At 29.5% G+C, this 17,005-nt stretch overlaps 3 protein-coding genes across 3 annotated transcripts in view; all 3 read right to left on the reverse strand.

The window, feature by feature from the left end:
- Nucleotides 1–5,016, reverse strand: part of LOC122269433 (zinc finger protein 271) — a 249,420-nt gene extending 244,404 nt beyond the window's left edge. Inside the window, exon 1 of the mRNA XM_071185036.1 lies at nucleotides 4,731–5,016. The gene's annotated coding sequence lies outside the window, so the exon portion shown is untranslated. The remainder of the gene's footprint in view (nucleotides 1–4,730) is intronic.
- Nucleotides 1–17,005, reverse strand: part of LOC107436172 (endothelial zinc finger protein induced by tumor necrosis factor alpha) — a 251,571-nt gene that overhangs the window by 164,184 nt on the left and 70,382 nt on the right. The window lies entirely within an intron of this gene.
- LOC122272574 (zinc finger protein 271-like) lies at nucleotides 10,395–14,178 on the reverse strand. The gene has a single exon (XM_043056415.2). The coding sequence runs from the start codon at nucleotides 12,529–12,531 to the stop codon at nucleotides 11,074–11,076; it is 1,458 nt and encodes a 485-aa protein (XP_042912349.1). The 5' UTR covers nucleotides 12,532–14,178; the 3' UTR covers nucleotides 10,395–11,073.

Raw genomic sequence — 17,005 nt, forward strand, 5'->3', positions numbered from 1 at the left:
AATTAAGATTATAGTTAAAAAATGAAAAAACGAAGTTATTTTGTATTTATAACGCATCATTTATAAGCAATACCATGCACTTTTTTTATTGAACTAAAAAATCTTAAATATTCCGAGCTAGAAAATTTCGTCAAGTATTAACAATGTTTCAGTGGGTACCACTGAAATTTAACATTATAAAAATACGTTATATCAAATCCAAATTTTTATTAAGCGATATTAAGGCGCAATTTTTTATACGGATAGCTTTAGACCATCTAAAACGGTTGGATTTAATTAGAAAATTTAAACGAAAGCAAGAACGTATTGGTTTTCACAGCACGGCTATTGTAAGTGAACGGCAGATGGACACGTGTGACGTCAGTTCGTGAATAATCACGTGACTCCCCGTTTCAGGCGAAAACGAAAGTAAGCGTTTTTTGATTGGAAATAACTAAATAAATAGCCTTCTTAGAAAAGTAATAAAATATTTTCTGGGAGTTTTGAGGGATTCTGAATGCATTAAAATTAAAAAAAAAATTGACTGTAATTGTCCATTCCTTGACCGTTGCTTTGTAAGAAGTAATTACTGTGAAAACTCAAACATTCTACATTCAAGCTACTAGGTACAAGTCCCTACCAACTACTAGCCCCCCCCTTCATCTAAGAAACTGATCCATATTTAAGAAATCACAAGAAGCCGTCTAGGAAAAATTAACTGGATATGTAGAAAGGCAGTAGAAATTTCATTGCCCAGTGCAATAGCATGTATAGCAAGTTTTCTGTCAAAGATTTGATTTATAACATTTTCCTATTTTCCTTCTTTTGTGATTCCAATTTCTTTTGTACTCTTACTGACATCAGGAAGGTAATTACCCTCCCTAAGTGTAGAAAGACCACCTTACTTGACAAGATTGTGATTATCTCTTATCTCTGAACTATTTTCATGTCATTTTGCTATTGATTCATTCCCTTAAATATCTAATCAATTTTACATGTTCAATTTAAGGTTCAGGAAAATAAAAAATTCTGTTTAATAAAAATAATAAATAAAAAATGAAGGAAAAAAAAACAAATTTTAAGCAATTTTCACGCAAGTCAAGACATATTGAGAAATTCGCAGATTTTAGGAAAAAAGATGACAATTTCGGGGAAATTATCGCCGCGACAAACCTGCAGCCCTAACCATAAGATATTCAAAATGTTGTAGTTATTTTTTTTTAATTCTAATAATATAACATAAATTACATATCACTATCCACAGCAGCTATATTATTTTTTTAAGAATGATTAAATAGCTCATAAATAGCTGGGCTTTTTTTTAAAAAGAAAACATTGTCTAAAACGTCAATTATTGCCGGAAATATTTGTTGGTGATCATTTTTGCATGCATCATTCTGTACACAATATCAGTTTGAATCATTCTTAACTTTAGTCATATTTTATCCTATATTTGAACGGGTCTTTATCTGTTCTGTTGAAAATTTTGCCTCTACTCTTCACTCTGAAGTACATCTATTCTCACGCACTTCTATCAATAAGTCATCTTTTTTAAAAACTCATTACTTGTGGCTAATGTATTGCACGCTATAGCTCTTATGTCATCAATTGTAGCTTTATTTATCAGATTTATCTATCACTTGCTTACCTTTCACAATTTCTTCATAGCTAGTTGGAATTATATAGATTTTAATGTAAGTTCTTTCTTTAAGGTAAGCAATTTTTTTTGGTATTATTTTCACTGTGCCAAGATATGTTTCAAGTTATTTGAAATAAATCTGTTTATTTTTTCCTTTTTTTAGCTTATTGGTGATTAACAAAGACTAAATCACTTGAATATACAGTGATTTGTTTCCTATATATTTTTCCTACTCTATATTGAAAGAAAGAAAAAAACTATTTTGAAAAGTTCTCCATCAAGAATCTGCCATTCATTTTTCTTCTTCTTGTCTATCATTAGTCATTACTATTTATACAATTTCTAACATTTTTCTTTTTCTTCTTTTTTATAAGACGTGATGATCTGGCAACAATCATATGCATTCCCTATATCAATTAATCCTTTTGCTAAACTACTTATCATATTATCCCTAGTATTTTTTGCTCTTAATATAACACATTTTAAAATGTCAACATTAGTTGGGAGCTATAATTTGTTAAAATTTAATTCTTCATCATTCCAGATTTATTTATCGGAAAATTTATATATTATATATAGGTGTGTCTGTGTAACATTAAAAGTTTCAACTAATCTTTTTATGTTATTCCTTTTCTGCAAATCTTTTTCCTTACTTATTATTTAAAACGAAATGCCCCTTCTCACACTTTAATATTCACATCCTGTCTTTTAATCTATTTTTAGTTCAAGTAAGCATTAATTACCATTTTGGGCAAGTATCCGTTTAATTAATTTGTGTGAAAGACTATTTCCCTGGACCTATTTAATAGACCAATTACAATTAACCCTTATTCCCTAAAATGAAAAATTTTACGGATTTACTTTGCAAGATTTTCTCTAACTATTATTGAGGAGCACAACGATTTTGTATCACTTTTGATAACTTCTCTCTGTCTAATAATTATTAAATAAATTTTGTGTTTTTATCCTTTTACTCAGCAACGAAGTTATATATATATATGTATATATATTGTTGATGAAAATAAACAAAATAATAAATGCAGGGTGAGATTAATAGAAAATAAACATATCATAAATTTCTAGCATCTAGACAGCTCTTAACCACATTTGAATTCTCTAAATACATTTTCTAACATATTATATGCATATATTAATATATATATATAGTTATGTGTAAGTAATATAGTCAATTGTTGATAATAATTAAGTTGTAATATGGCCAATGATTTATAAATTATTATATTCATTTTCATTGTTAGGCACTTCAATCAAACCCCAATTCCATGGCACTTTTATTTTTATCAACTCCCGTCAAGTTGAGATTTGTTAGCAGAATAATTTTGGTTTTAAGATTGGAAAGCAGCGCCACGGCCGCTCCCTTCAACCAGAGATGAATTCACCCAGCAATCCGCATCCAATAGGCGGAGAACATTAACAGCGCAGTTTCCCTCTTCTTTCATTCATACACTGTTTTGTCTGCTACGTGTGAGAGACAAAGAACAAGCTCTTGCCACAAGGAGGAATTTTAATTTCTCTCCGGAGAAACATCGTCAGATGGATACGTATCTATCTGAAATATGAAATTTCTTTTTCTCCTTTAAATTTAATAAATGTGTTGGGAATTCCAACTACATTCATTAATCTTATCACTTTATTTCATCTCGTAATCGCATGATCATCACATGCTCAATGTCCTCTTCTTTAATAAAAATGATTTATAATCTTACTAATATAGAAATGAATAAAAGTAAGTTTTTCACTCTCAATGCGGCAACACTTGGTAGTCTGTATTCCGAAGGAAAAAATTGTGTTTTTTTTAGAGAAAAATTAGTTAACTCTTTATGTGTCGATAAGTTTAAGTCCTTTTAATGAGATTTTTACAGAGCATTAAAATGAAACAACAAAATATCCTTTTGTAACTTATCTCTCCTAGTTTTTCCATTTATCATTACAAGGCGACAACCCACATTACAAGGCGTATGTATAATTGACATTACTTAATTGGAAAAAAAAAAATTTGCACAGCTTTGATAATTTCAAAAAATTTGGTAAATAAGGAGTTAAATTTATATATTGCTAATAAGGAGTTGAAATTTATTAAAATATGATACTAACAGTTGAAAAGTAATATTTTGTTGTTATTAAAAAGAATTTACTTGACACAGATTAAGGAATACAAGGAAATGCAACAGTATCAGTTCCCACTAGCTACAGCAGTTATGGCGTCAAAGAGGTTTTAAACTTGCAAAAATTATTTTTTTAAAAATGTGAGGTTTACTTGTATATGAATTTAACCCTTTGAATGTGTCTCATTCTGGGATAATTTTTATAATTTCTTGTTAGTCACGGCCCAGAAGTCATCAAAAAAATTTTTGATCATTTCTGTGTAGAAATCGATACGAAAACTACTCGAGTTCTACGGTATACAAATTTAAAACAATGATTTGAAATAAAGAATCACAATTATTTAATACAGCAAATATTTATTGCCAGTAAAAACAAGGAAAAATTAGAGAGTAGAAGTTAAAATATGTTTTATCGCATGAGATTTACATATCATGATCTGTGGCAGAATAATCACTGAGTATTGTCAACTTCCGGGCAGCGGCCAGCAAGAAACTAAAAAAAATGTCACAGAAAGAGACCAACTCGAAAGGTATAACTAGTAGCCACCTCCGGACAGACATCTGCATGTTTCATTTTAAAATATTGCAAGTTTAAAATCTATTAGGCACCTTGGCGATTGCAGCTGGTGCGACAGGTCAAGATACGGAAATATCCTCTTTTATCGGAACTTTTGGTTTGCATGGCGAAAGCGAAAAATCACCAAAAAATCTAGACAAACATCGACTTTTTTATAAATTTATTTTTTTAATCACATAAAAACTACCCTACACCCTACAAACTACCCTAGTCTGCACCCTACAAACCAAAAAATGCCGTTTTATGGTACGATAACTAATGACTTTTTATTTATTGGCATGTGATAATACATTTTTAGATTTCCATCAATGAGATAGTAATAAACACTTTTTGTCGGGGAAGATTTAACTAACTGCATAGTATTTAAATGTTAGAATAGAAAAGCATAATTAACGTCTTTATAATGTACCTAATTACTTATGCAATATGAATCCTATCCACTTTTACAACGAAGTTGTTTCCTTCTTTTACCTCCTTCCAACGATAATCAGGCTTTCTTTCAAATAAAGAAGATAACGTAATAAAATAATATCATCTTTAAAAAAATGAACTAAATGAATACTTTCTATGAATTCACTTCACATATTTTTAGGAAGAAAAAAATATGGACGACTTTAACATTATTAAAACAAAACACATTTAATCGGTTATATTTTTCGAATTGGAATTTGTTTACGTCTATTGCTATCCATTTCTACCCGCCTAGCACTTTCGAAGATTGATCTGAGATTTGGTAATCATAGATGGCGTTCTGTAACTGCTACTCCTATTTATTGACTGTTATTTTAAAAAAAGTGTTGCAGATTCCAAAGGCGGGGCAATGTAGAAATGAATAATATGACTATTATTCATATTCATTTAGCGAGTGAAATAACTTGATGATTTCTGAGTGTATTTCCCTGATTTATCATACGAATATAAAACAGCTCTATAATTTTCGTTACCCCCACATAATGGAGAAGAACTAACGAAAATAAATATATTCTCTTAATTCCCTATGGCACAAGATTGATTACTGTATTATTGAGGATTAAATTACTTATTGGTGATCTAAAATTATATTATAATTATTATTACATCTGATACTTTATTGAATGTTAACTATTATACCAAAAAAAATGAAGTTTAATAAAATCAAAACTTATATTTGTTTGCTAATTTTTACTCTACATCGCTTCTTAATTATTTTACTGAGGAAATAATACAAATTTTACATTTGCAATCTTAACTTTACTAATAAATGAATGCTAATATTTATTAAAGTTTGTTCTTTCAACAATACAAAAAAATTTGATACAAATTCAATACAAGAGATTATGCTTTCCTTGTTAATTATATTTCGGAATTTTTGTAACTTTAAAATTTTTTTCTTAAGATTTCACTTTGGTACTCATAGGTATCAGTTTCAATGGACTTTTTTGAATTCTTTTAAATTCTGTGTAATTAAAAGTGCAATTTTGAGTCAGGAATTATAACAAAGTATTAAATCGTTTATACATAATATAAAAATTTTCTCATTATATTTAAATAACACTTCATGTAAATAAATAGATTAAATAATAATAAACAGAAAAATTGTTTTTTAAAAAGGTTGGAATATAGAAAATAAAAATTAAGAAATAATACAAAATGTCTTAAACGCACAAAAAGAAACGAATTTTTTTTTTAATGTAACTTAATAAATTATAATGAAAACACGCTTTTGTTTATAAAGTACCCAAGTAACACAAATGACTGTAGAATATCGTAATGATATTAAATAGATATTTTAATGTTCGAATGATACTAAGATATTTTATGAATATTTGTGTTGCTCGGGTAAAATAAAGCAAAAGCTCAGATTAGGCAGGGGAGTTACGGAGATTAAGACTTGAAGGCATGATGGTCGATTTGAAAATGGATGAGCTTTATGCAGTCCTGGTGATCGAACCTAGTTCTTCACATTGATGATTCAGAGCCTTACCTACTAAACGGTAAAAAAAATATGGTATAAAATATCGGTACTTTGGGTGCAGCATCCGTAAATTCCATTTTTATTGTATAAATTTCGGTATATCAGATTTTCGTCCCTTTAATATGTTCCAGAAAAAAATGGAGCAATAATTGTATATTCTTTCAATGAGACTAGAATTAAATACAACTTATTTATTATAGGATTTATTCAGATTTTTATGATAAGGTGCTTATTACAGTCTATCATTAATATGTATTCTTAAAATTCTTGTAACGAATAATGTAAAAAATATATTTGGAATCGCCAAATATATATTTAACTGAGAACAAAATTAAAAAGAAACTTTTCAAGGACTTGAGAATTTTTATTTGGGTCTATTAGATCTGTTCTGAGGGATATTAAGACATTTTTGCGACTTCAGTTTCATGAAATATTATATATTTATTTTTTATGAAGCATTTTTAACTGCAAAAGACATTTTTTGTGCTTTCAACATCTATCATTTAAATTAACACAAAAGTTTTCAGTCATATACAAATTACATTTTTGTCAAAGTTATTTCTGACATAATTTTTTCCGTTCATTTTAAGGCATTCCCGCAACAGCATTTCGTGAAAAACGATCATGTGGTCAACATTACGATGAACTGGAACTCATCCATCTGAAGCCTGCATCTCCTGTTCACTATCGCTCACCGACTTTAACAAATGCTTACGCCCAGTGCCGTAACTTCACCCCTCGGGGCCCTGGGGCAAAAATTTTTGGCGGAGGCCCTTTCAAAAACTTTCAGTACTCNTGCAGTTTTCAGTTTCATATAGTGTTTCAAGTTGAAAGATTTTAATCTTTATGAAAATCAAGAGAGAAACTAACGTACTTCCTTCCTCTATGACTTTCCACACGCTAATGGGGAAAGCATGTGAAGTGTTGCCATAGGAAAAGAGTTCTGCTCTACGCCACCTGCAGCCCATTTCGATCGCCAATTAAAGCATTCTCGCAACAGCATTTCGTGAAAAACGATCATGTGTTCAACATTACGATGAACTGGAACTCATCCATCTGAAGCCTGCATCTCCTGTTCACTATCGCTCACCGACTTTAACAAATGCTTACGCCATACTTGCTTCGAACTTATTGTCCCAGTTTTTGTATTTAGATTTATTTTTGGCTACACGCTTGCTCTGTAAAACTCGCCATCTCCAACAATAAGAATTGCGTATATCATTGAGAATTTAGGTACTAAATGTTTACATAATTCGAATTTTATATTTTAATTCGTCGAACTCCGCTCTTTCTTTCAAGTGAAGAAATGAAAATTTAGCCAAACACAGATGGTAATTTTAAAAGCACATCGAAAAGAGAAGAATCTGTGGAAAATTTTCGATATAGCTCTCACTATTTCATTAATAAATATTAAATAATAATAATAAAAAAAGCGCAGTCTGCACTTGATTTCTTTTTTTTTGTAAATCTTTCGGGATTATTTAAGAATGAATCCTTTCCCCATAATGAATCCATTTTAATACTATAATTCAAACGTAGTAGGAATGTAAAATAAATAAAAATAATAAACAGTTATTCAAATTATTTATTATAGTCAATTTTTGATCAAAAAATACTCATTGACATTAATTAATTTTCGGATATTTTGTTTTAAAAAGAAAATATCTATCAAAAGTCTATGTTAAAGAATAACAAATTATATGTAATATTAGTTTTAGTTTGCTCTTTCAAACAGCTACGTTCTAATAGCAAGTTTGGCAGTTGTTTTTACATAAATCAGTGTCGATTTATAACACATTATATTCATTTCAAATTTGCAAAATTTCAAGAAATTCAATTATCGGTGGCCGGTAAATATACATATATTTTCATTTACTGAAGACTGCAATAATTTTTTACAGAGACATTGTAAAAAAATTTTTTACGTTATTTGTTTGTAAGTGTAAATATACCTATATAAGAAGAAAAAAAAGTAACATAATATTTGAAAATTAAACCTAATTAAACTTTTAAGACAAATATGGTTTTTTCTACAAGCAAGATAAGTGGCCCTATAATAAATAATTAGTTATATATTACTAACATTATTAATTTTAGCAATATATTTCATTTAAAATCTTAGATAAAATTAAAATTTTGTATTTTTAGCAATAATTTTTTAGATTATGAAACCAGATACGAAGATTTTACATACAAATAGTTTAATCTGAAAAATCAGTAACTCTTAAAAGGAAAAGAAAATGAAGTAAATAAAATTAAGAAAATCCTTTAGGATTGGAAATTTTTCAGTCCGAAGTAACAAGGGTTGTTCTCAATATTATAATTTTTTTTATACGGTACATATTTATCCCTAAATATCATTTTTCCAATAACTCATGGAATAGCAATGTCTTTTATAACGATGTTTCATGTTTTCTACTGTTTAATATGCTACGGGGAAAATGTATATTGACGATCTCAGGTTCTTTTAAATTTTGGAATAAGAGTTTTTTTTTCAGGTTTCCACAGGTTACATATGCATTTGAAATGGATGGCTGTTAATAAAATTGAGGCGCAAAATCACATGGGGTCACGATTTATATTTAACACAAATAAAATATAATGGTGTCATCACCGATACTAAAAAAATTATGAATCAACAATTGAATTAAAATTATCAGAGAGCAAATTGCATCATGCCAAATGGTGCTAAAAATATTTGAACTTTATTCCAATGGTATGAACTACAAAAAAAGAGCTATACAATATTTAATTTTTTAGAGCTATACAATATACAAAAAAGAGCTATACAATATTTAATTTACATACAATATTTAATTTTTAAAAAAAACTATATTAATTCAAAATCAGTTAATTGACATTTCTAGAATGAAAAGAAAAAATCATATCAGAATTATTTTATTATCAACTTAGTAGAAATTAGAACTAATAAATCTTTGCTTTATTTTATTTCCGATTGCCTTATTTGAAATAAAAATCATGCAAACATACCAAAAACTCATGCGATTAACTGAATGTTAAGATTAAAGTGAAGGCAAAAACAATTAATTAAGGATACCCATATTGTCGCAACCACTTTTCGTTATTTTCTCAGATTCATTAATTTCCTATAAAATGTCACTTACCTGGTTCTTCTATAAAGCTCTTTATGTGTCTACATATGACTGTCAGTTTTGTGCATGATTTTGTAGTGTTACTCAGTAACCCTGTAGCAGAATTTTTTTGAGCTGTCGGCGACAAAACTCTCTAGCACTACCTAATATCTTACTGCAATATACTTTTATTAATAACAAACATATATGTTACTTATTTAAATTAACAAAAGCGCTGTATTTACAAATATATATATATGTATATATACATATATATATTTTAATTGAACATAATTTTTTATTCTGATATTATGGGTAATATTCTAGCACTTTCTTGGGGGTGGGAAAACGCGCAAATTATTTTCTTCTCATTTTGTAAATAATCATCACAAAAAAAATTAAAAATCATGAAATCCGTAGTAGCTTTTGCCAAAAAAAATGCCAACGAGGATATTACGCGAATCGGACTCCTCAAATGCACGTTTCATTTCGAGATCAGGTTGCTGTAATAAATAATATCGTATTGTATCAAATTTAAAAATTATGGAGAAGTCAATAGCAATAACTGTTAAAAATTCGATAGAATTATTGCCTTAAAAATTAAATACTCAAAAGCAAGATTCCAATTGTCCATATTGTTTAAATTATATCGGGATATTTAAAATGTAGATGAAAATCAATATCAATAACTGCCGAAAATACAATCGAAATATTACATCGCTCACCGATACTATCAGCGTAAATTGAGCTCGTTAAGAAGTGAATATCTAAATGCATGATTCAAATATTACATGTAATTTTCTGTAGAAAAGAAATATAAATTGTTTTTACTTTCTAAAAGAAAAATATTTCTGCAAGAACTCTGTAACATTCTGCTAAAATGTTGCTGCGATTCTGAAAAGGGGCTCAGCATTGATTTATTGATCCTTTTTTTTATAATTATTCATCTTGTGCGAAGAATCAGTATTCAACTAGTATTAAGTATTAATGAATAATTTTATGTTATACTAAATAAATACAGGTAAAATTTTGCACAAAATTAATTTTAATCAAAAATGACATATTTTAAAAGCAAAGTAATTAGACAATAAATTGCATAGTATGGTTCAATTGAAACAAAAAAGTGGTTGCAAAAAAGCATCACAATCAATCAAAATGAATATTCAGCAAGATCCCTATTTTTGCATTTCTAAGCCGTATCATATTGAAAGTGATCATCAGCTATGTCAAAAAAAAAATTTTTTTTTTTTATTTGGCATTAAATGCTGTTATACATGACACTTTTGTAGTCAGTTAAAATAATTTCTGATATAACTTGTTCTAACATAAAAATTGGAAAGTGAGGCAATATTTCTAACTGCAGTGAAAATAATGAACATCACTATTCTGAAAATAAAGGGTAATCAGCACTCTGGACACAACTATAAGCACACACTTAAAATCTTCGTCAGAAAAAAACTTATACAACTTTAACTACAAGAAAACATTTTCTCACCAGTATGAAAACTGATGATTTTTATGAAGAAGTATTTTTTAACATATACTACAAAATTCATACGTAATTCTCAATAGTATGAACATACATGTGGTCAGATAGATTTGTATCTCATTACGTATGACATATGAAAAAGATTATTTATCTGTGTGTACACGATTGCGTTTGAACTGCAACTATGTGAAAAACTCTTATTACAAATACTACAAGATTAAGGTTTTTCACCGTCATGAATCAGACTATGCTTAGTCAGACAATATCTTCGTGAAAAACTTTTATTACAAATACTACAAGAATAAGGTTTCTCACCAGTATGAACCTGATTGTGTTTAGTCAGAGCAGACCTCCGGGAAAAATTCTTATTACATAAACTACAAGAATAGGGTTTTTCACTACTATGAACATGAATATGTTCATTCAGATGATTTCGTCGTGAAAAACTCTTGTTACATACACTGCAAAAATAAGGTTTTTCACCAGTATGAACCAGATAATGTTGATTCAGAGCAGACTTGTGGGAAAAACTCTTATTACATATACTACAAGAAAAAGGTTTCTCACTCGTATGAACAAAACTGTGTTTAGACATAGTAGATCTCTGTCTAAAAGTCTTATTACATATACTACATGAAAATGGTTTTTCTCCCGTATGAACAAGGCTGTGTTCAACCAGATGATGTATTATTGAAAAACTCTTATTACATACACTGCAAGAGTAAGGTTTCTCGCCAGTAGGAATAAGTTTGTGCTGAGTCAGATTACAAGAATTAGTTTTCTTAGCAGTATGAACACGACTATGTTTAGTCAAATTAGTTTTTTGGGTGAAACCCTTATTACATATACTACAAGAATACGGTTTCTCACCAGTATGTACATTGCTATGTTTATTCAAATTACTTTTTTGGGAGAAACTTTTATTACATATACTACAAGTATACGGTTTCTCACCAGTATGCACACGACTGTGTTCCGTCAGACGACTTGAATTTAAAAAGTTTTTATTACATATAAAACAATAGAAAGGTTTTTCACCAGTATGAACATGACTGTGTTCAGTCAAATGATTTCTTTGGGAGAAACTCTTATTACATACACTACAAGAATACGGTTTCTCACCAGTATGCAAATGAATGTGTTCAGTCAGACGACTTTTTTGTGAAAAACTCTTATTACATATACTACACGAATAAGCTTTCTCAACAATATGAACTTGACTATGTTTAATCAAATTACTTTTTTGGGTAAAACTCTTATTACATGTACTACAAGTATACGGTTTCTCACCAGTATGTACACGACTATGCTCTGCCAGATGACTTCTATTTAAAAAGCTTTTATTACATATACTACAAGAAAAAGGTTTTTCACCAGTATGAACACGACTGTGTGCAGTCAAATTGCTTCTTTGGGAGAAACTCTTATTACATATACCGCAAGAATACGGTTTCTCACCAGTATGTACACGACTGTGTTCTGTCAGACGACTTTTATTTAAAAATATTTTATTACAAATACTACAAGAAAAAAGTTTTTCACCAGTATGAACACGATTGTGTTCAGTCAAATTACTTCTTAGGGAGAAACTCTTATTACATATATTACAAGAATAAGGTTTTTCACTAGTATGAACCTGGCTATGTTCAACCAGACTACTCTGCAAAAAACTCATACTACAATAATTGGGTTTACCATTAGTTTAAAACCAACTGTGCTGAAACATGAGTACATCACTATAATAAAACCTTTCCCTGAACAATTCTAATTGCAATACTTTTTCTTACTCATTAACTTGAATGATCTTAAACTTAGTAAGGTAACTTTCTGTTGTGAGGCAGATGCTACATTAATAAAACTTCAAATAAAAGTGTACATAAGTCTAATTGTAAATAAATGAAGTTAAACATAATATCAGTGAAATATATGCTGTATATATTTATGCTGTAAATCTTCCCTTTATCAAAGCAAGTTAAACACAGTTTTAAGAAAAAAATCTGTAGTTTATTCTTGTTTTTGAAACTTTTTCAAAAAATATGTTTTCCAGGAAAATAAGAAAAGTTTATATTAAGAAATGATATCAAAACTAATTTCAGAATAAAAATAAAGGCAAAAAAAATAATAATTTAATCATTATCAATAATTAAACATTATAACTGTGATAACATTAAAATACAGAACAATTCTTATTAATTGGTTAAAATTTTTAGAGATACATTAAAAACAAATTTCAAGGCTATATTTATAATTATATATTTAGGCTACCACATTAACTACACAAACCATACTTATGGAGCAAATAATATATAAATGTATTATGATATAGACATACTGTTTAAATAAGGTTACTTATCGAAGGTTAATACAGTGATTAATGCACAAATGTTTAATCACATAGGTATAAAATTTCATTTTGATGGGAAAAAGTTACTATGTTCTATTATATTTCAATTGATTACAACCTATTTTAATGGCAAATATTTTAGCATGCAAATGAAAGATTTAAATATTCTATGTTGGCTGGTAATAAGATTGTTAAGTCAGTCAGATCTTCCTACGACAAACATCCACAACTAAGATTTATTATCACTGCAACAACGTTAATGTTTTCATAAATGCGCACAGTGGCGATTCTTTCTTAACAGGCAAGAAGAGACAGCGAATAAGCAGAGCCTGTGAGTTTTCAATACAAACTGCATAATTAACTTTTCATTTAGGCACAAAAATGTTAAATTTTTTTAAATGAAGATGCTTTTTTTCCTCAATTTATAAGAAGGGATTTCTTCAGTATATAGAATACAGTGCCAGAGGAAAAGATCTGTTACAGGTAAATAGAGATCCAGATAAATCACGGCTACAAATGTACTTTTTTGATTAACTTTAATGAGTTAAAAATTTCTAAGAATATACTAAAAAAAGTGATAAATATAATAAATAATTGTGAAATTTCCAGAACAGGTTTCGTGATTGTTTATATTGTAGATTATTATAGGGAAGTGCGACGAGCTCCTTGCGTTAGCTTATAGCTCTTTATTTGCATTAATGAAAATTATGGTTGAGGCTAGATAGATAGCAGAAAAGTGCAATGCAGTACTGAGTCAACGGTTTATGGTATGGAAGAATTTGAAGAGAGCTTGAAGTTTGGTCGAAGGATTGAGGGACAGTTCACGATATCAGTAAATGCTGCATTCTGAAGAGGGCTGGAAAAGTTCTTTTCGAGCAATCTGGAATAAGGGACATTCCAGGAGGAAGTGATCCTTCATGTCGACCCCGCAGTACAGGCAGTTCGCACTTGTCTGGGATCGCATCAGTCGGAAGAAATACATCAGAGACTAATTTTCTGAACACACTAGACAGTTTAACGTTTAGAATAGTGCGGCTCTATCCTTGGTTGTCGTGTTCCATTATTCACACTAGTGACACTGAAGTAACTAGTCACGTGACGTCAGTTCCCACCGATCGATGTGGTTATGCTGGCTTCTGGTTGCTCTTTGCAACCATGAACAGGCGCTTTCTTCCTTCTATTTTTCTTTCTCTTTAGGTCCTATAGTTAGTTTTAGGATGTTCTATTTTAGAATTACTGGTTAAGGAATGCATGTTTCCAGACTTTTAAATCAGTTTTACAGTTAGAAAAAAAATTATGCGCATGCTTTTTGATTAGTTTCAGCTCTTTTTCATATGGCTTTTAAATTTCGTTGATTAAAAGTAAAACTTCTATCGTACATAAGAAATAAAAGAATGGAATATAAGAAATATAGAATTTTAATTACTATTAGGACTCCAGTTCGAATATTTTTTTATTCTCTTCAACTCAAAAATTTAACGTAAAAAAAAATCAACAACTGAGTTTTAAGCAAAATCACCTACAAAAGAAAAAAAAAAGGCGAAATCTCATATAAAAAAATTTTGAACTATTTTTTCCCACTATTAATTAGATATTATGGGCTGAATTTTTTTTCTTGAATTACATCAGCATCAATAATAGTTTTTTTTTATTTTTGTATATCCCGCCAAATTGAAAATTAATTGTTTGTTTCAAAATGTATCCACAATCTTAGTAAGTTTTATATTTAAAAATAAAAGAGAAATATAAAAATTTACTCAGTACAATTTTTACTGTTTTACTTCTAAATATACTGGTATCATAATTTTATTTATTAACTTTCTAGTAAGGAAAGTAAATGCATATTATTTTGAAAATTTTAAGTATGCAAATTCTTTCTGTAAATCTTGATAAGTCTTTAATAGTAGTGCAAACGAACAGTGCACATCTAATGTTGATCGACTGATTGAATTCGTATCTCATTTCAACGACAAATTCCAAACATAAAAATTTGTAAGTCTGGAACCAACAATCAGATAAAATCTAAATAATAAATTTGATCCACATAATAATAAATTAGTTTAACAGTAAATGGCAAAAATTTGACCATACTGAAAATTAGCTTCACAAAAATATTTTTAGGTGACTACAGAAATTGGAGCATAGCCTCTGTCACTCAAGCTATAGTAAGAAAAAAAAATCAATATAAAATAAAAAACAATTTTTAAAAATATTGCTTGATTGTCTAATATATAATGCACAATTTTTAATTACATATACGATATTTCGAATTATAATTAGTATTTTATCTATTTTCTCCAAAATAGTATTTCATTTTCAATCCCAATATCGGTAACAGTTTGAATCTTGACTTCATTTCAGTTAAAATTCAATTTAATAACTGTCGTGTATTTAGCCGTTCGAGGCTATGTTTACGAACTATCACGCCTACGCAATCGAATTGGGACTTTCCCTCNTTTTCAAGATCGTATTTTTCACGAAGGTGATAAGATGGCTATTCGAGACTATCGTTCACCCAACGCAAGGTGGAAATTTGGAACAGTTATGAGCAAAGATGGAGCTCTTCATTACACAGTTAATGTGCAAGGTACATTGTATAGACGCCACGTAGACCAAATGCGACCAACAGGAGACCAGATCTTAGATAAGACTATTCACGTTCCACGAATTAGTTTCAGCAGTGAAACTCCACACATGGGCACCGCGGATAATTCTCCTGCACCCACTGATCCTGGCAGAGATATCCAAAAACACTCTGGATCTGTCAAATCAACACCAGAAACTCGCCAACCATCTCAAACTAAGAACCCGAGTTCAGCTGTTTTGCCGAGAAGTACTCCATCTTCAACTTCTCAACAAACTCCATTTCAGCCGAGGCGATCACAAAGGATTAGACGGCCCCCTAAGAGACTTGACTTTTAAATCTCCATTTTAAAGGGGGAGGAGATGTCGTGTATTTAGCCGTTCGAGGCTATGTTTACGAACTATCACGCCTACGCAATCGAATTGGGACTTTCCCTCTAAAAGTTTCAGTTTGTATTCATCATCTGTTAGCGTTGCGTTAAGACGCATCTTTTGTATTCTAAATTCTAAATGTTGTAATTAATTAATAAATAGTGCTTGTTAGATATAAGAGTGTTATTTCCTAAAACCCCACGCTATGGGACAGCACAATAACAATAAAACTCGAATATCCGAATTTAAAGTTTTATAATTTGACATTATATTTGCAATCTTAAATCCCGAAAATAACTAGATACAATATTTTGTAATATATTACAATAATTCCTTACAAGATACCATCAATATAACTGTTGAATAACTTTGTCAACAGAAGGCGTTTAACTCTCTGTTAACTTCTGTTTCAGAAAAAAAAGTTATGTTATTGTTTACAATTGTCTATTCGCGACCGCAAGGAACTACAGGGGACGTTTTTGCGTGACACGAATACCTGCGATTTCTATATGAACAGTCGTTCAGTTGCTCTGAAGACGTCTTCAATGTAGCGTGTAGCATTGTAACGTCCCTTCTTTATTGTGGCTTATTAGATCTAAAAACGAAAAATTTTCGATATTCTTTCTTAATGCAAGCGAAAACAAAATGATATCTCTTTTTAATTGAGANTTTTTTTTTTTTTTTTTTTTTTTTTTTTTTTTAAGAGAAGGAACATCCAAAACATATCGGTAAAATATCTGTAAATAAACAGAAAAATGTGTGTCTTCTTATTAGAGTTAAAACTTAATGCCAGCGTGAAAGCATATAACATGAAAGGCCTTTTCAAACTTTACATTCCATAGTTTTATGA

The sequence above is a fragment of the Parasteatoda tepidariorum genome, chromosome 9 (assembly GCF_043381705.1).
Source record: "Parasteatoda tepidariorum isolate YZ-2023 chromosome 9, CAS_Ptep_4.0, whole genome shotgun sequence".
NCBI classification, from domain to species: Eukaryota; Metazoa; Arthropoda; class Arachnida; order Araneae; family Theridiidae; genus Parasteatoda; species Parasteatoda tepidariorum.

Excerpts from the sequence above, each read along its gene's own strand:
- LOC122272574 (XM_043056415.2), bottom strand. The coding sequence starts at position 12,531 with ATGAGTTTTTTGCAGAGTAGTCTGGTTGAACATAGCCAGGTTCATACT.